Source organism: Pogoniulus pusillus, chromosome 20 (genome assembly GCF_015220805.1).
Source record: "Pogoniulus pusillus isolate bPogPus1 chromosome 20, bPogPus1.pri, whole genome shotgun sequence".
NCBI classification, from domain to species: Eukaryota; Metazoa; Chordata; class Aves; order Piciformes; family Lybiidae; genus Pogoniulus; species Pogoniulus pusillus.
This window is the reverse complement of record NC_087283.1, coordinates 20106291-20126085: the sequence shown is the minus strand read 5'-3', so window position 1 is coordinate 20126085 and position 19795 is coordinate 20106291. Positions and strand designations below refer to the sequence as shown.

General features: G+C 55.1%; 1 protein-coding gene across 1 annotated transcript in view; it reads right to left on the bottom strand.

Annotated features, from left to right (window-relative positions):
- Positions 1-19795, bottom strand: part of GNAO1 (G protein subunit alpha o1) — a 104479-nt gene that overhangs the window by 18182 nt on the left and 66502 nt on the right. Inside the window, exons 3-4 of the mRNA XM_064160483.1 lie at positions 4118-4246; positions 2016-2145 (exon numbers count right to left, since the gene is read on the bottom strand). Coding sequence (XP_064016553.1) covers positions 2016-2145; positions 4118-4246 — 259 coding nt within the window. The remainder of the gene's footprint in view (positions 1-2015; positions 2146-4117; positions 4247-19795) is intronic.

Genomic DNA, 19795 nt, shown 5'->3' with positions numbered 1-19795 from the left:
GTGGCATCTAAAAGGTGGCACTGACATCCAGCCCCTTCCATTTTGCACTCCGTGGCACAAGCCTCTGGCCTGCAAAGGTTGGCACCCTGAAGGTGATCTGTATCAAAGGCTGGCTTTGGCTTCATGGTTTGGCTGCCACAGCCCAAGTTATACCTGCAGAGCCCCTTGCTCCCTGCTCAGACCACAGCTTTGCTGCCTTCCCTCTGGGGCTGCCCTCTGCTCATGCCCTTTCGTTTCCCTGATGTGCTCCTCCTGCCCAGCTGCAGGGCTTTGTGGCACTGAGCTAAGGGCTGAGGCTTTCAAGGCACCTCAAGAGATTTTGGGTGCTTCCCAGTAAATCCTACAAGGCTGAGCACCCTTCAGCATCCCAGGGCCAGGAGCAAAGGCAGATGATGACTGAGGATTAGAAAGAAGTGGACATGAGAGGGTGTAAGGTGTCTCAGTCTGGAGGGACATAGTAGTGATGTTAATAATACCCCAAATTCTGGCACCAGTGTGACCCAAACAACCAAGTGCTTGCAGCCCACAAGCCAAGCAGGTCCTGGGCTGTGTTAAAACCAGTGTGGTCAGCAGGGCCACACTGTGGTGTTTTTGTGAGGTGATTCTGCTCCTCTGCTCTGCTCTTCTCTGCTGAGACTCTGCCTGGAACACTGTGTCCAGTTCTGGTGCCTCCAGCACAGGAAGGACATGGAACTGTTGGAGAGAGTCCAGAGGAGGCCACCAAGATGATGAGAGGGCTGGAGAACCTCCCCTATGGGGACAGGCTGGGAGGGTTGGGGCTGTTCAGCCTGGAAAAGAGAAGGCTCCAGGGAGACCTTAAAGCAGCCTTCCAGTACCTGAAGGGAGCTCCAGGAGAGCCGGGGAGGGTCTTTGGACAAGGGCTGGGAGTGACAGGATGAGGGACAACGGTTTTAAGCTGGGAGAGGGGAGACTGAGACTAGAGAGGTGGAAGAAATTCTTGGCAGTGAGGGTGGTGAGACACTGGCACAGGTTGCCCAGGGAGGTTGTGGCTGCCCCCCGCCTGGAGGTGCTCAAGGCCAGGTTGGATGAGGCTTTGAGCAGCCTGTGCTGGTGCAAGGTGCCCCTGCCCATGGCAGAGGGCTTGGATGATCTTTAAGGTCCCTTCCAACCCAACCCATGTCGATTCTATGATTGTTTCAGATAGTTTTCTGGAGCTCATAAACCTGGCTCAAAGAGGCCAGAAACCACAGCTCCCCCCCTCCCCCTCCAGCCTTTTTGGGAAGATACCTAACAATTGGTGTCTTGATTCATTCCTCATCAACAGCTTTCTGGGGCAGCAAGAGAGAGGAAAGAGCTCTGGCAGGGTCAGGCCGGGCACAGAGGAAATCATTCCTCAGCCTGAGGATGGCCTCCCATGGCATTTCCTTAGACAAATGCAGCTGGGTGCCCACTGCAGTCATCATCAGCCCCCAAACCATGTGCCCCCGATGGGGAATGAAGGCCCAGGGCACAGCCACGAGCATCCTCTCTGTATTTCATCCACTCCCACGACTTGCACTCAAATGCTGGGGAGCAGAGAGGGGCCTTGCTGGCTCGGTTTCCAGATGGCATTTTGAGCCTAATGTCCCAGCAGGATGTCATAAAAGCTCTCCTAGAGCAAATTACCTGAGAAATCAAACAGTCCCAGTCTCACCCAGGAAAATGAAACGCTGCAGCCTGAAGAAACAGGCGACAGCCCCGGCCCCGGGCTGCCCACGCCCACCTCGCAAGCTCACCCACCCAGCCGGATCTCCTCTGCCTGGGCAGTGGTTTGGGACACACACAGCTCCACCAGGAAGGAGAAACGAAGCCCCACGACTTTACCTGAGCCGGCAGGCTTGGTTTGGAGAGCGCAGAGCCCAAATCTGCCCAGGATTCAGTGGCGGGGGTGGGGAGGGAAGTGACTGCCACAAGGACATGAGTGCCGCACCCCGGGCAGCGCCTGCTGGGCTGGGAGCTGGCTGCGCAGCGTGCCCTGGAGGAGAGCTGGGGCCCCGAGCCCTGCTTGCACTCACCGTGGTCTCGTCTTCGTGCAGCACCTGGTCGTAGCCGCTCAGAGCCACGCAGAAAATGATCGCTGTGACGTCCTCGAAGCAGTGAATCCACTTCTTGCGTTCCGACCGCTGGCCCCCAACATCAAAGAGCCTGCGGCACAGGAGAGGTCCATCAGCACCCACACTGCCTGACCTTCAGCAGCCCTGGCGATGCCTGACCTCTGCAGATCATCCACTCCAACCCCCTTGCCAAGGCAGGGTCACCTTGAGAACAAAAGGGGTGGCACAGGAACGCATCCAGAGGGGGTCTGAGTGCCTGCGGAGATGGAGGCTCCAGCACCTCTCTGGGCAGCCTGCTCCAGTGCTTCGACACCCTCAGAGAAAAGAAGTTTCTCCTCATGAAACATGTTCCAGTTTGTGCCCATTACCTCTTGGCCTGGATACGAATCATAGACTCAGAGAATCATAGGATCAGCCAGGCTGGCAGAGACCTCCGAGCTCATCCAGTCCACCCTAGCACCCAGCCCTGGCCAGTCAACCAGACCATGGCATTAAGTGCCAACCTAGCACCCAGCCCTGTCCAGTCAACCAGACCATGGCATTAAGTGCCAACCTAGCACCCAGCCCTGTCCAGTCAACCAGACCATGGCATTAAGTGCCAACCTAGCACCCAGCCCTGGCCAACCAACCAGACCATGGCACTAAGTGCCAACCTAGCACCCAGCCCTGTCCAGTCAACCAGACCATGGCACTCAGTGCCAACCTGGCACCCAGCCCTGGCCAACCAACCAGACCATGGTACTAAGTGCCCCATCCAGGCTTTGCTTCAACCCCTCCAGGCACAGCCACTCCACCACCTCCCTGGGCAGCCCATTCCAATGCCAATCACTCTCTCTGCCAACAACTTCCTCCTAACATCCAGCCTAGACCTCCCCTGGCACCACTTCAGACTCTGTCCTCTTTTCTATCACCGCTTGCCTGGCAGCAGAGCCAACCCCACCTGGCTACAGCCTCTCTTCAGGGAGCTGCAGGCAGCAATGAGCTCTGCCCTGAGCCTTGTCTGCTGCAGGCTGCACACCCCCAGCTCCCTCAGCCTCTCCTCACAGAGCTGTGCTCCTGGCAGTGGCTTAACAGTAGTGGTGGGTTTGGGATCTCTGAGTGGGCAGCTGGACAGGATGATCTCAAAGGTTTCTTCCAACCTCAGCAGTTCTGTGGTCACTAGAAAGCACACAAAGCAACAGATTTTCACCACTGCCTTGGTCTTCTCCATGGAAACATGAGGAGGAATTTTTTCCCTGTGAGAGTGACAGAGAACTGGAACAGGCTGCCCGGGGAGGGGTTGGAGCCTTCCTCTCTGGAGATACCTCTCTGGAGGTGTTCCTGTAGGTGATATTGATGATCCCTCAGCAGACTGGAGGCTGATCTCAGCTTACACCTCCCCACAGAGCTGGTGCTGTTTGGCTTAGGAGAGGGTACCACCAGCTCCTATCTTCAAAGCAGTGACTGCCAAGAGAGGGTTGTCCAACACTGCATGTTGTTGACCCTCCACAAAGCAGTGTCCTCTGCAGTGGCAGCCATCCATCCATTTAACAGCCTCTCCTTTGGGAACTGTGGAGAAGACCCACAGAATGGCTCAGGTTGGAAGGGACCTCAGAGATCATCTACTCCAACTTCCCCATCATGGGCAGGGACACCTTTCAACTAGACTTGGCTGCTCAAGGCCTCCTCATCCAGCCTTGCCTTGAACCTCCCCAGGGAGGAGACATCCATAACCTCCGTGGGCAGCCTACTCCAGAGTCTCACCACCCTTGGTGGAACTTCTTCCTCAGCTCCAATCTAACCCTGCTCTCCCTCAGCTTCAAACTATTCCCCCCTTGTCCTGTCTCTAGACATCTTCATGAGAAGTCCCTCTGCAGCCTGCCTGTAGAATAATTTCAGCTACTGGAAGGCAGCTCTGAGGTCCCCCAGGAGTCTTCTCCTCTCCAGGCTGAACGCTCCCAGCTCTCTCTTCACGGCAGAGCTGCTCCAGCCCTTGGATCACCTTTGTGACCCTCCCTTGGACTCACTCCAACAGCTCTGTGCCCTTCCTATGACAATGTGGATATTGTTTGGCTGAGACCAACCTGAAGTGGAGGTTTTTGAATGTGAAGTGGGTTTCTACGATGCCAGTTGTTTTGACCCTGGTTCGGAGGATATCCTGCTCCGTGGGCTGGTAGTCTGCAGCTCCAATTCGATCTAGGCTGTCTAGGTAGCTAAGAGAAGAAAGGCAGAGAAAGAAGAGAGCACAAAAGAGTGAGCCACACACTCATCTCTGTCCATCTCAGATGAATCTTGCAGCTTCCTGGTAATATTTTTTTTTCAATCTCATTTTTCGTGACTGAATATTAAAAGGAGTGTGGGGGGGGGGGGGGGGGAACCTATTCCCAGGGGAAAAGAAAGTGTCACAAAGCCAGCAGAGCTGAGCATAAAATCTGATAGGGAACCAAAAGCAGGAAATGAAGGGGGGGTGTGGTGAGCCCTGAGTGCAGGCTGTGCACATCCATAGCTTTAGTAGTCCTTGCTATTTCTGCTCCCTGAGGAACAAAAGTCCCAGTGGCTCACAGCATCACAGAATGGTAAGGGCTGGAAGGGACCTCTGGAGATCATCCCAGTGCAACCCCCTTCTGGAGATCACCCCAGTGCAACCCCCTTCTGGAGATCACCCCAGTCCAACCCCCTTCTGGAGATCACCCCAGTGCAACCCCCTTCTGGAGATCACCCCAGTGCAACCCCCTTCTGGAGATCATCCCAGTCCAACCCCCTTCTGGAGATCACCCCAGTGCAACCCCCTTCTGGAGATCACCCCAGTCCAACCCCCTTCTGGAGATCACCCCAGTGCAACCCCCTTCTGGAGATCATCCCAGTGCAACCCCCTCTTGGAGATCATCCCAGTCCAACCCCCTTGCCAAGGCAGGGTCACCTAAACAAAAAAGGTCACAGAGGAATGCATCCAGATGGGTTTTGAGTGCCTCCAGAAATGGAGGCTCCAGCACCTCTCCTCTCCAGTGCTCCTAAGAAGCTCCTCCTCATGTTTAGATGGAACTTCTTATGTTCAAGTTTGTGTCCATTATCTGCTGTCCTGTTGCTGGGCACTACTGAAAAAAGCCTGGCCTCACCCTCCTGACATCCAACCTTGAAGTACTGATCAGCACTGATAAGGTACTCTCCTAGATCTTCTCTCCTCCTGGCTAAATAGCCCCAAGTCCCTCAGACTTTCTTCATAAGAGAGATGTTCCAATCCTCTAATCATCTTTGTAGTCCTCTGCTGTGCCCTCTCAAGCAGTTCTCTCTCCTGCTTGAACTGGGGAGCCCAGAACTGGGGAGCCCAGAACTGGACACCATTCTCCAGCTGTGGTCTCACCACGGCAGAGTAGAGGGGAAAGAGAACCTTCCTCGACCTGCTGGCCATGCTCTTCTAGCTGCCCCCCAGGATGCCACTGGCCTTCTTGGCCACCGGGGCACATTTAGGCAGGGCCCAGAGAGTGGTGGTGAATGGTGCCACATCCAGCTGGCAGCTGGCACTGGTGGTGTGCCCCAGGGATCAGTGCTGGGCACAGTCCTCTTCAATATCTTTACTGATGATCTGGAGCAGGGGATTGAGTCCAGCAGCAGTGAGTCTGCAGATGACACCAAGCTGGGAGCAGGTGCTGATATGTTGGAGGGTAGGAGAGCCCTGCAGAGGGACCTGGCCAGGCTGGATGGGTGGGCAGAGGCCAATGGGATGAGATTGAACAAGGCCAAGGGCAGGTTCTGCACTTTGCCACAACAGCCCCAAGCAGCACTGCAGGCTGGGGACAGAGTGGCTGAGAGCAGGCAGGCAGAGAGGGCCCTGGGGGTGCTGGGAGAGAGCAGCTGCAGAGGAGGCAGCAGTGTGCCCAGGTGGGCAGCAGAGCCAGTGGCAGCCTGGGCTGGCTCAGGAGCAGTGTGGGCAGCAGCACAAGGGAGGTTCTTGTGCCCCTGTGCTCAGCACTACTCAGGCCAGCCCTGGAGTGCTGTGTCCTGTTCTGGGCTCCTCAATTGCAGAGAGAAGTTGCAGTACTGGAAGGTGTCCACAGGAGGGCGACAAAGCTGTGAGGGGCCTGGAGCAGAGCCCTGAGAGGAGAGGCTGAGGGAGCTGGGGGGGTGCAGCCTGCAGCAGAGGAGCCTCAGAGCAGAGCTCATTGAAGGGAGGCTGTGGCCAGGTGGGGTTGGGCTCTGCTGCCAGGCAAGCAGCAACAGAAGAAGGGGTCAGAGCCTCAAGCTGTGCCAGGGGAGGTCTGGGCTGGCTGTTAGGAGGAAGTTGTTGTGAGAGAGAGTGATTAGCATTGGAATGGGCTGCTCAGGGAGGTGGTGGAGTCGCAGTGGAGCTTTAAAACATTCACCACGATCCTGCTCTGGGTTTAAAACTGCCAATAGAGGCAATGTCTCTGCAGGCTGAGAACTTTGGGTTGGAAGCCTTTTGGTGTGGAATGGTTATTTTTCTGCTGTAGAGGAACCCACCAGCTGCACACACCATAGCCACAGCACATTTGTTCATTCCCATTCAAGGCAAATTTTCAGCCCAACTAAATATAATTCAGGCAGCAAAGAGGAGTTTGGATCCCAGTTCTAAACAGAGACCTGCGTCGCACATTGAAGCCTTTCTCACTGCTGCTCAGCTGCCTGCAGACCGGTCCAGTTCCTCTTAAAGGGGCTTTGCTGTGCTAACAGGGTCTAGATGCCTGCCTCCAGCCCCAGGAGCATCAATCTAATGTGCATCAGATGCCTCCAGCACACTGGGAGTATAACAAAGCAAGTCTGCTCTCTGCGCTGCTGGCAGCCTGGCTGGCAGCCAGGGAGGCGGTGGGGCAGGGTGGGAGGGGACCCATCTGGGTGCTAAGACAGAAGATGGCAGCTTGCAGAGGAGAGCAGTCAGTCAGAGGAGATACAGAGGAGCAGGGAAGGAAAAAGCACTGCTTGCTTAGGGGGGGATGAGCTCACTGGTGAGTGCAAGAAGGTTAACAGCTGGACTTGATGATCCCCAAGGTCCCTTCCAACCAAAGCAATCCTGCCCTTCCGTGGTATGAGCTGGAACCACTCACATAAGACAGCCAGGAGGTCTCAGCTTCAATTTCTTGTTCAGTTCAGCTAAATGTGACTTTGTCATTTTTTGCCCTTTGCACCCTGGCTCTAGTCCTGAGGAGTAACCCAATTGCCCCAGCTCGGGAGTGACTGCACTTGCACTGTGCCTTGCCAAAGCACATCCTGCCTGGCATGGACACACTGCCCTGTCCTGCAGCTGGTGGTGCTTTCCCTGTAGCACCAAAGTGCAGCAACAAGCCTCCCATGCATGCCATAGAATCATGGAATCACAGAATCAGAGACCAGTTTGGCTTTGAAGGGGCATTTAAAGCTCACCCAGGCCAACCCTGCTGCAGGCAGCAGGGACAGCTGCAGCTAGAGCTGGCTGCTCACAGCCCCATGCAACCTGACCTGCAGTGGGTGCAGCCATGAGGCATCTCCCAGCTCTCCAGGCAACCTGGGCCAGACTCTCATCACCCTTAGTGTCAAACATTTCTCCCTTCTCTCTAGTTTAAGTCTCCCTCATTGACTGTAAACCATCACCTCTTGCCCTGTCACAACAGGCTCTGCTTCAAAAGCCTGTCCACAGCTTTCTCAGATGCCCCTTTAAAGGCCACCAGAAGGTGTCCCTGGAGCCTTCTCCAGGCTGAACAAGCCCACATCTCTCAGCCTGTTCTCAGAGCAGAGGGCTTCCAGTCCTGCCAGCATTGTTGTGGCCTCCTCTGAAACCTGCTCCAACAGTTTCCTGTCTCTCCAGAGCTGGAGACAGCTGGTGGAGGTGTCCCCAGGGTGGAGCAGAGGCAGAATGTTGCAGAGAGGGAGCTCAGTGCTGATCCTCTGGAGCAGCACACTGGGGACGTGCACTCTGCCAGCCACTGGCAGGAGCTCTCATGCCTACCTGCTCACCTGGAAGAAGAAACAGACAAGCAAGCTCTGCACTAAGGTGAAAAATGAAGCTCTCCCTGCTCACATCTCATACTTTGGCTGCCCATCACGTTTTTGCTCTCGATTTGCAACCACCAAAGCACCCAGAGGGAAGGACTGAAGCTAAGCAGGCTTGGGTTTGTTGTGCCCTTCTGCAGTCACAAAAGGCTCTGTGGTTTTGTGACAGATGCTGCCTTAAGAGCCCTGTGGTGGGCTCTGGGTGCATGAATGAAGCCTCACTCGAAACCAGATCCTCCACTGTGCTGGCTGAAGCCACCATCACTCATCTGGTCAGGGCTGGTGTCAGCTCCTGGTATTTAAGAGACAGCTCCACAGGTCCCCACAGACTGAGATGGCTCAGCAGCAACCTTCTTCACAGACCCAGGCTCTCCTCTGGTCTCAGCAACAAAATCCTTCAAGGTGATGGTAAAAAGTGGAGGGGTAAGAGAGGGAAGGTTCTCCTTTCCCTCTTGGAGCTCTTGCCAATGCCATGAAGACCTTAATCCCTTCTCCCACATTCACTCTCTGCATTTATGATTCATCTCTCTTCAACTGAACGTTCCCCTGTTAATTAATCTTGCTTTTGAGATCCTCCTTTGATGCTGGGAGGAGTGCAGCAAGCAAAGACTCCACCTGCAAGCTGACCAAAGGAGTCACCATCACTCAGCAGAGTAATTACTGCCTTCAGCCTGCCACAATTTGCTGCTGAACATCAAACCCCAGGCTGTGTGCTGGAACTTCAGGGGGTTCTGACTCTCACTACTGGCCTGCAAAGCCTGCAGCTGTGGCACTCCCCTTGGCTGCCCAGCACTGAATTAGCTCAGGGTTTGACTGGATCCTGCACACAACCTAGCTCTGGGGCTTAGGAAGCCTTGCCTGCCTTCATGTCCTTGTCCACAGAGGTGGTGCAGCCTCAGGTGCCTGCTTTAAACCCCAGTTACTCTGGGCCATCAGAGGTTTGGGGGAGCTGAGGCAGCCTGCCAGCCTCTCTGGGCAGGCTTAGGGGGAGGAGAGCTGAGCAGGAGCCATCCCATCCACCCTGTCCTCCCTGACACCCAACTTCCAATCCCAGTTGGGATGTCTTCATAGGAACCTCATCTGGGAGGGTCTCTGGCACTTGTCTAGGTGAGGGCACTGCTTCCCAGTGCTTAATTGGTGCTGTGACAGGGCAATACTCAATATCCTCAGCCTATCCTGGCTTCAGGTGAGCTGAGCTCTGTGAGTCTGGACATCCAGCTGGGCACTCTGCTTGCCATCACTCACCCTTTGCCTTTCCAATTAGCTTCCTCCTTCTCCTCATTCCTCATCTCTAGGCTTTCCCATCATTTCCCATCTGTTTCTCAATGACTGAAGTTCTTTCAGTTGCCTTTTCACCTGCTCCTGGTAGTCTCCAGGAGGGTCAGCCACCATTTATAGGACACACCACTTCCAGCCTGGCTATGAGGCTGCATTCCAGAACTCCCCTGGAATTTCTCTTCTCTGGAATCTCTCTCATCTCAGGCTTCAGAAGATATTTTTCCTCCTGGACTTGTCCACAGCTTTGTGCCTGCCATGAAGCTCAGCTGGAGGAGCTTGCCACAGTGTGGCTGCCATGCTAGCAGCCAGCTGTGGGAACAGGAAGCTTGGCCAGGCTGCTGTTGGGATGCTGAGACCTCACTAGAGGCCTGATCATAGAATCAGCCAGGTTGGAAGAGACCTCCAAGCTCAGCCAGTCCAACCTAGTACCCAGCCCTAGCCAATCAACCAGACCATGGCACTAAATGCCAACCTAGCACCCAGCCCTGGCCAAGCAACCAGACCATGGCACTAAGTGCCAACCTAGCACCCAGCCCTGGCCAAGCAACCAGACCATGGCACTAAGTGCCAACCTAGCACCCAGCCCTGTCCAGCCAATCAGACCATGGCACTAAGTGCCCCATCCAGGCTTTGCTTGAACACCTCCAGGCACGGTGTCTCCACCACCTCCCTGGGCAGCCCATTCCAATGGCAAATTCCAATGATGCTCCCTGCCCAGCCTCTTTAACAGGCCCTGCTGGTCTGCTGGCTGTGAACCTGAGCTGGATGGGATGTGCAGGGGTGGCAGCTCTTTGGGCACAGGGGAGAACCTGCTGCACGTGGTGCTGGCCGACAGCACTCCTGCTTCGAAGCGCAAAGCCGCAGGCCAAAGTGTTGCTGGAGATGATGAGCTGCCCCAGCCAGCAGGCTGGGTGACACATAATGCCCTCAGCAGCTGGCAGCTGTTTAACCAGCAGAGAGGACATTTGGAGGCTGTGGAGTGAGTGCTCAGCTCTCCCTTTTTCCTGTCATCTCCAGCACACGCTGCTGCCATCAGAGCTCCTTCCCTGCTCTGGGCTTTGCGGGCTGGAGCGGAGGCACATCTGAAGTGACATCTGGGCTCTTCCTTGCAGCCTGCCTTGCCCAGGGCTGGCAGGGGTTAACGAGAGCTGGAGAAAGGTGAGAAGGTTTCTGAGCACGGGAGGAGCCCTCCAGCATTGAGGTTGCTGAGCTGAGCAGCTCCATGCCTGCTGCTGTCTCTTCTCTCACAGGCTTTGTTTGGAAGCAGATTGCAGGTTTCTGACTCACTGTTTGTCAGGCTCAGGGAGGTGAAGCCCAACCACATCACTGCTGCTAAAAGCAACGTGCACAAGAAATGGCACTCCTCAAATCCAGAGGGGAGCTCCTACCAAGGGCAGATGCTCTGCAAGGACTTGCTGTGCTCCTGCTCCTGGCTGCTCAGTTCTCCAGAAATCAGGAGTAAGCATCCCTGTGGCCTGTGCTGCCTGCAGAAGACTTGATGTGGCTGTGGGCAGCCTGCTGTAGTTGAGGGTGTCTCTGCTTGCTGCAGGAGGGGCTGGACAAGATGACATTTGAGGGTCTCTTCCAACTTGATGTCACTCATGGATCTGTAAGTGAGGACCTCTTGTGCTGGGACTGCTAGAGGCTGAGCTGGGGGGGAGAGCCTTCAGCTGCAGGGACCATGGTGGAGCATCATGTGGGACACTGGAAAGCATCCTGGCTTGGGGTTAAGCCTTTGCTGCTACCTTGGCCATGGTGAATGCTGGGCCAAACTTGGGCAACACTGCTGCAGCCAGGCAAATTTAGCTCCATTCACCACCACTCTTTGGGGCCCTATGTCCCTGCTTACTTTTGGAGGGGGTTAGACTAGATGACCTTTAAAGGTCACTTCCAACTCAGTGCATTCCATGAACATCTTCAAGGAAGACAGGGAGTAAATGGAGCTTCTTGTGCCTGCATTTGCTGTGTGTGGCAGCAGCACTGTTGGTGCCAGGCACACTGCATGGAGAAAGGACCATTATCCAAGTTATCCCACGGGAACAGAATGGTGGCAGCAGCTATGTGCAGTATGTGCATGAGGACCTCTCCCCAGGCACTCTGCCATCATGAGAACCTTCTCCTAGGACTGCAGTGCCTATGCCAAGAGCTCTGCTGGCTGCTTTGTTGGGCTAAGAAGTGTGGCTGAGGTTGCAGGCTGTGGTCCAGGCTGGACAGCTGTGGCAGAGCTCACACAGATGTAGTCACATGTGTTGAGGTGAATGGCAATGAAATGGTTAAGTCTGTTAGGTCGTCCTCCCTTTCAAGGGTGGCACCTCAGCAGTGGTACCATGAGGCACTTAGTGCCCTTGTCTACTTGATTGGACAGGGCTGGGTGATATGCTGCAGAAAATGAAACAGATACTCTGTGATGGAGAGGAACAGTGAGTGTGTAAGGGAAGTATTATGTAAGAGAAAAGGTATTGTGTAAGGATAAGTTGGACTGGATGAGCTTGGAGGTCTCTTCCAACCTGGCTGATTCTATGAGCTTGGAGGTCTCTTCCAGCCTGGCTGATTCTATGACCTTGGAGGTCTCTTCCAGCCTGGCTGATTCTATGATCTTGGAAGTCTCTTCCAGCCTGGTTGATTCTATGATTCTATGTCCCCTCAGAAGTCACTCCTACCAAAAGGTAGGGATCGTAATGTGTGTGCAGAGCCCTCCTGTCCTCCTAAGGAAGGCAGGAGGTGCTACATGCTGCTCCCCACCCCAGGTGCTTCCAGGTGGCTTATGGCAGGCAGGATGAGGTGGCTGTAGGAGACAAGCAATTCAGGCAGCATCCAGCTGGCTCTTCATACCCCAAGCTGCTCAGCCTGCACTGATGCTGAGCTCACGTCCCCAGTGCTCACCAAGCCTAACAGTGCAGCAGTGACCACAGCCTGGAGCTTGGTTTGCAGCAGGTCTGCAGGCAGAGGAGTGGGACTTTGAGAAGAGGAAGCCTGGAGACGAGAACATCTTCCTAGCTGCTCTGCCCTGCCAAGCCTGGCCTCTGTCCACTCCTGCTCTGGGAAGGAGAGGCCATGTGCGGGCTAGCCCAGCCTCATGCCGCCGGCCTGTGCGGCGTCGGCTTGGAGCAGCAGATCTCCACTTGCCAACAGATGCAGCTGAGTCACTGCTGGGCTATTTTCTGCTCTGCACAGAGGCACTCAAGGGTCAGCTCCAGCAACGTGGCCTGGCAAACGCTGGGTTTTTAATCAGGGCTGTCACGAGCAGGATGCATCTCCTCTGGCTCGGGATGCTTATGTAAAGCTGTCTCCACCCAAGCACCCCTTCCTAGTTCAGGCATGGAAGGTCACCTGCATCTGAGCCCAGCTGGTACCTGAGCTTCTCCCTGCCTTTCACTGATGAGCACACAGCTCAGTGTGCAGTTAGCATTTAAAAGGATTCAGTATCTAGTGGCTGCAGAGTGAGGATTCAGAGGACACAGCCTGGGCATGGGCAGTGTCAGCAGTGGTGCTGCAGCAGTGTTCTGAACTCTGCTGCTGTCTTCTAGCAGAAGAGAGGAACCTGTGGGGATGCAGCACCCTTCAGCTGTGAAAGGAATGAGAGGTAGCACAGGAACTGGCCCTGCTGGGAAAGCCCCTCAGGATCACCAAGTCCAACCCAGAACCCTGCTCTGCAAGGCTCACCCTAAACCATAGCCCCAAGCACCACGTCCAAACAACTTCTAAACACACCCAGGGTTGGGGACTCCACCACCTCCCTGGGCAGCACATTCCAGTGCCTGAACACTCTTGATAGGAAAAAAATTCCCCTAATGTCCTCTCTAAACCTATCCAGTGGCAGCTCGAGGCCATTCCCTCTTGTTCTGTCACTATTTACCTGCAAGAAGAGACCAGCACCAACCTCTCTACAACCTCCTTTCAGGTAGCTGTAGACAGTGATGAGGTCTCCTCTCAGCCTCCTCTTCCTCAAACTAACCATCCCCAGCTCCCTCAGCTGCTCCTCATAAGATTTATTCCACCAGCAGTGGCATCATGTCCCCTCAGCAATCCATCCCAGCAGAGGGGAGGGATCATGGTGTGTGTGCAGAGCCCTCCTAAGGAAGGCAGGAGGTGCTACGTGCTGCTGCCCAGGTGCTTCCAGGTGGGTCATGGCAGGCAGGATGAGGAGGCTGTATGAGACAAGCAGTTCAGCTCAGAGGGCAGCAGCATCACCTGGTGGTCTCTGAGCCCAGCCCAGAGAAGGAAGCTCTTGGGAATGCACTCCTGGACTTTGAGCAAGGCTGTGCTTTGCCCTCAGCCAGTCCTGCCTTGAAGGGAATGCCAGGAATTACGCAGCAGGCTCTGCTGTCCTGCCACTGCTGCCGAGGATAATACCAGCATGAACACTCCCCTGCTTCCCTCCCCGAAATGCAACCAGCTACAAGCCACTCCTGGTGCCTGGTAACAGCTTGAGTGATGCTCACCAGCCCCAGAGGTCACTGAGGTTCTTTTCCTGCATGGACTGTGCTGGGTGCCCTTGGTTTTCCTTACTCTCCCCTGGGAAATGAGGAGAACAGTGCCAAACCTTGGCAGAAGGGATGCTGCCTGAGATGCAGCTTCTGTTCTCTCTTCCCCCCCACCCCTGCACTGAAGCAGGGCTGCACAGGGCTTGTCCATCAAGATCAACTTGACAAGTTGATATTAACACTAATGGTAGGCAGGAGGGGTGAACAAAAGCAGGTTGGAGTGTAGCTGCCCTAGTTAGACTCGCAGCTTCCCGAGGCGTGACTGCACGCAGGGGAATTTTTAGCACCCCATGCAGAGGAGCAGAGTCACTGCACAGCAACTGTGTGACACAGGTACTTTGGGGCATGACAGGTCTCCAGGCACAAGCTGCTGGCTGGCTCTCTTCATGGGTGGTGGACTGCTCAGGTTTGGTCAGCAGCTCTTCCCACCTGCCTGGCCAAGCACCTCCCGTGTCAGGTTTCATAGAGTCACCATAACATGGCTTGAGTTGGAAGGGACCTTAAAGATCAGCCAGTTCCAACCCCCCTGTCACAGGCAGGGACACCTCTGGTTAGCCCAGGTTGCTTAAAGTCTGATCCAGCCTGGTCTTGAACACTTCCAAGGGTGAGGCATCCACACATCCCTCTGGGCAACCTGTTCCAGTGTCTCACTGCTCTCACATTGAACAACTATCATCCACTTCCCCTGCCATGGGCAGGGACACCTCCCACCAGCCCAGGTTGGTCAACACCCAATCCAACCTGGCCTTGAACACCTCCAGGGAGGGGCCAGCCCAAATCTCCCTGGGCAACTGTGCCAGTTTCTCCCCACCCTCACTGCCAAGAATTTCTTAGGATCACCAAGTCACAGAATTAGCCAGGTTGGAAGAGACCTCCAAGCTCAGCCAGGCCAACCTAGCACCCAGCCCTGGCCAAGCAACCAGACCATGGCACTGAGTGCCAACCTAGCACCCAGCCCTGGCCAAGCAACCAGACCATGGCACTGAGTGCCAACCTAGCACCCAGCCCTGGCCAAGCAACCAGACCATGGCACTGAGTGCCAACCTAGCACCCAGCCCTGGCCAAGCAACCAGACCATGGCACTGAGTGACAACCTAGCACCCAGCCCTGGCCAAGCAACCAGACCATGGCACTGAGTGACAACCTAGCACCCAGCCCTGGCCAATCAACCAGACCATGGCACTAAGTGCCAACCTAGCACCCAGCCCTGGCCAATCAACCAGACCATGGCACTAAGTGCCAACCTAGCACCCAGCCCTAGCCAAGCAACCAGAGCATGGCACTAAGTGCCCCAGCCAGCCTTGGTTTCAACACCTCCAGGCACAGCCACTCCACTACCTCCCTGGGCAGCCCATTCCAATGCCAATCACTCTCTCTGACAACACCTTCCTCCTAACATCCAGCCTAGACCTGCCCTGGCACAACTTGAGGCTGTGTCCCCTTGTTCTGGTGCTGGCTGCCTGGCAGCAGAGCCCAACCCCAGCTGGCTGCAGCCTCCCTGCAGGTGGTTTCAGAGAATGCCAAGTTGTCTTGCCTGGTGCTTCATTCTGGTGGGGACTTGCCTTAAACAGAAAAGTAGAATTCTTCCTCATCTCCAGTTCCAATTTGCCCTCCTCAAGCTTCAATCCATTGCCTCTCATCCTATCACTACACAAGCCCTTGTCAAAAGTCCCTCCCCAGCTCTCCTGTAGCCCCCTTCAGGTTGCCCTAAGGTCTCCCTGGAGCCTTCTCTTCTCCAGGCTGAGTTTTTGGAGGAATGTAAGGATTAAGGGGATAGGACACAGCAGGCACCTGGAAGTCAGTCTGGGTTCCCTAAGCAGCAGTCAGGAGCTTTAAGCACAAGACCTCTCCATATGGAGCTGTTTAACCCTGAAGCAATCTCCTTCCATGCTTCCAGCAGGGATTTTGCAGGGGCAGACACTGCACTGTTACCACTGTTGAGTGGTTGGACTTGATGATCTTAAAGGTCTCTAAGGTGATCTTAAAGGTCTCTTCCAACCCAAATGATTTTGTGGTTCTATGATTCTAAGGCCAGTAGAAGTTTGCTGGCCTGTTAGAAGCCAGAGATATCCTCTCCTCCATCAAGAGCAGCCTACAAGAGGGTGCTACAAGGGATGATTAAAGCCTATGTCAAGCCAAGAACTTGAAAGAGAGTTCAGTGTGGGCTGGCTTCTCTTTTTGTGTGTGTGTGTGAGCAGAGAAGGCTGAGAATGGATGTCTGTGGTGTGCTTTGCTGCTCCAGCCAACGTGACTCCATGAGTCCCTCCATGGATTTTGATGAGCCCTGCAGATCAATGGTGCTGCATTTAAACACAGGCTAAGCAGTAATCACAGATGCAGGAAGATGTATTCAGCTGGTGGCACTGCACCAGCTGCTGGAAGGATCAGTGGCATCCAATCAGTGTTGGAAGCTTCTCCAAAGAAAGAGGTTTTTGGCTCCCATTGCAAAGGGAAAGCAGAAATAAGCCCCTGAATCCCAAGAGTGTTCCACTAGGTCCATGCTGGGAAGGCTGTGGGACAGGTCTGGGTCATTATGTGGTGGGAGCTGGAAGGGATCTCTGGAGATCATCCAGTGCAAACCCCCAGCTAAAACAGGGCACCCACAGCAGCTTGCCCAGGAGCACAAAGCCCAGCTGGGCTTGGAAGCTCTCCACAGAAGCAGACTCCACAGCCTCTGTGGGCAGCCTGCTGCAGGGCTCCAGCACCCTCACAACAAAGCAGTTTCTCCTCCTGGTTAGATGGAACCTCCTGGGCTCCAGTTTGCACCCATTGCTCCTTGTCCTGTCTCTGGGCACCTCTTGCCCTGCACCTTTTGTCTCTTGCTGAGCATTGCTCAGACCCCTTCTGGGGCTGCTCTTCTGCAGGCTCTCAGCCCCAGGGCTCTCAGCCTTTGCTCCTCACAGAGCTGCTCCAGGCCCCTCAGCCTTTGCTCCTCACAGAGCTGCTCCAGGCCCCTCAGCAGCTCCACAGCCCTCATGTCTGCGCTGTTGCTGCTTTGCAGCCCCAGAGCTCTCAGCCTTTGCTCCTCACAGAGCTGCTCCAGGCCCCTCAGCAGCTCCACAGCCCTCATGTCTGCGCTGTTGCTGCTTTGCAGCCCCAGAGTTCTCAGCCTTTGCTCCTCACAGAGCTGCTCCAGGCCCCTCAGCAGCTCCACAGCCCTCATGTCTGCGCTGTTGCTGCTCTGCAGCCCCAGAGTTCTCAGCCTTTGCTCCTCACAGAGCTGCTCCAGGCCCCTCAGCAGCTCCACAGCACTCATGTCTGCACTGCTGTTGCTCTGCAGCCCCATGCACCTTGTTCACATTCAGTCTTCTTTGTGCACTCACTGTGTGACCCACTTGTAGCTTGGGCTGAGGACTGATGGAATTCAAGGCATTAAGTGGGGAAAACAGAGGAGGAAGGAGCCAGGGAGCAGGCAGACAGTGCTCCCCAGGGTCATCTCCCAGGTGCTGGAGGGGACCTAGGCTTGGCACACAGAGGCAGGGGGGCAGTGTGATGTGCCACACCATGAAGGGAGCAGCTGGAGCCAGCAGACAGGCCCAGGGAGGTGTGTAATGTGGCTCTGTGCTTCTGGAACACAGGGCAGAGGCTGCAGGGTTGTCTGTTCAAGGGCAGGGATTGGGCTGCATCCCATTTTTCCTCAGTTTTCCCCTGCTGATGTGGACTGTGTGTCTACACAGGGGCTCTCCTCTGGAGCAAAGCTGCCTGCTCTCCACTGGGCCTGGTTTGAACTGGGGCAGAATGGATTCTGTCCTCTTGTGAATTCTCAGCTCAGTGGTGGCACTTTCTGAAGCTCAGGGCAGGTTCTCACAGGCAGTGGCTGCTTCTAGCAGTGACAGTGACAACGTTTGCTGTATAGAGTTGCTGCCAAGGGTCGTGGTGCAGAAAGGTTCCTCAATTCAAGAGAGATGTTGAGATACTGGAAGGTGTCCAGAGAAGGGTGACAAAGCTGGGGAGGGGCCTGGAGCACAGCCCTGAGAGGAGAGGCTGAGGAAGCTGGGGGGGTGCAGCCTGCAGCAGAGGAGCCTCAGGGCAGAGCTCATTGCTGCCTGCAGCTGCCTGCAGGGAGGCTGTAGCCAGGTGGGGTTGGGCTCTGCTGCCAGGCACCCAGCAACAGAAGGGGACACAGTCTCAAGCTGTGCCAGGGGAGTTCTAGGCTGGATGTTAGGAGGAAGCTGTTGGCAGAGAGAGTGATTGGCATTGGAATGGGCTGCCCAGGGAGGTGGTGGAGTGGCTGTGCCTGGAGGGGTTGGAGCCAAGCCTGGATGGGGCACTTAGTGCCATGGTCTGGTTGACTGGACAGGGCTGGGTGCTAGGCTGGACTGGCTGAGCTTGGTGGTCTCTTCCAGCCTGGTTGATTCTGTGATTCTGTGATTGCCTGGACTAGTTTCCATGGTACCCAGGTCACTGCAGCACCTCGAGGTGCAGTGAGGAAGTGGAGGACTGGACAGGACAGGTGACCATAAACCAGGCCAACAAGAAGGGATTCCATTCCACCTGCGACATGCCCAGGATAAAGCTGAAGGATCACAGGATCAGAGCTGGTGGGTTAAAGGGGGCTGTGGAGAACAGCAAAGAACCCAAACTGAACAGAACCAAAAACCAAGCCCCAAGCCTCGATGGCAGCCTGCCAGCTCCAGCTCGTTTTGTAAGCATTCTCCAGCCTAAAAATACACAAACACTCAGCCAAAAGAGAGGCAAAGCTTCCTGCGCCGCAGCCGACACCCACAGCCCTGTGCAAGCAGGGAGAAACCCCTGCTGGGTCTGGCGGGTGGAGATGAGAACAGCTTGTCCAGGGTTCAGCAGGTTTGCTCAGGCAGGACTACCCTGTGCTGTGCTTAGCACTGCTGCTGCTTCTCAGCAAGGAGTGCAAGGGAAAGAGATGGTTTCCCAGTTCTGGTAGTGCCTCCTCCTCCTCCAGGCAGAGTCAGCTACTGCCTGGCTCCTTCCCTTCTGGGCAGGAGCTTTGCCAACACTGGGACAGTCCTGGCTGCTGGGGACTGATCAAGAGACCTCCAAGCTCAGCCAGTCCAACCTAGCACCCAGCCCTAGCCAATCAACCAGACCATGGCACTCAGTGCCAACCTAGCACCCAGCCCTAACCAATCAACCAGACCATGGCACTGAGTGCCAACCTAGCACCCAGCCCTGCCCAAGCAACCAGACCATGGCACTGAGGTGCTGGAAGACACCCAGCTGATTTCAAAGCCAACGTGCCCAGCTCACACCCAGCTCCAGGTGCAGCCATACACCCACAGTGATTCTTTATCTGATGAAGGTAGTAATGAAGCCTGAACCTTCTCCCAAGCCCAAAGCCAGGACTCTAACAGGCTGATGCTCAGAGCTAGGAATCTATTTGCATCTCATTAGTGAGGACAGGGCAAGGCTGGTGATTGCAGGCAACCAGCTCTGGCCTTTAAGAGCTCTTTTGTTTTGCTCATTGTAGGGGGAATTTAATTATTCAAAGCTGGTGGAGATATTTACTTACTTGGAGGGGGGGGGGGGGAGAGGAAGGGGTAAATTAAACCATAAACTCAGACAAATGTATCTACATCTGCTCTTGTGATGTGTTTTCCCTTTCTGCTTCCTCACTGCTGGGGCTGCAAGCTGCAAAAGGTGATCCCACCTCACTAAAGAACCCAGAGCAAGTCATCCCAATTAATTGGATTGTTCTATTTATGCTGCTGCTGCCTCCAAATGAAAGGCAAAGGAAGGTGCAAGTGACAGCCAGGGGCAAGAGGGGCAGGCAGCAAAGTGTGTTCTGATGCAAAAGCTGCGAGGAGAAAAATGGAATCTGGGCAGCTGAGGGGAATATTAATGCAAAACCTTGACCTGTAATCCTTCTTTCTTCAGTCAGAGAGAGTCAGCAACAATTGCAGCTCATTAAAATAGGCCATGCTCTGAGAGCCATGCATGGTGCCCAAGTCCCACCAGTGCCCTGGTCTAAAGGTTTGCCTTGATGGCTGTGCCATCAAGGCAAACCTTTAGACCAGGGCACTGGTGGGACTTGGGCGTTGTCAT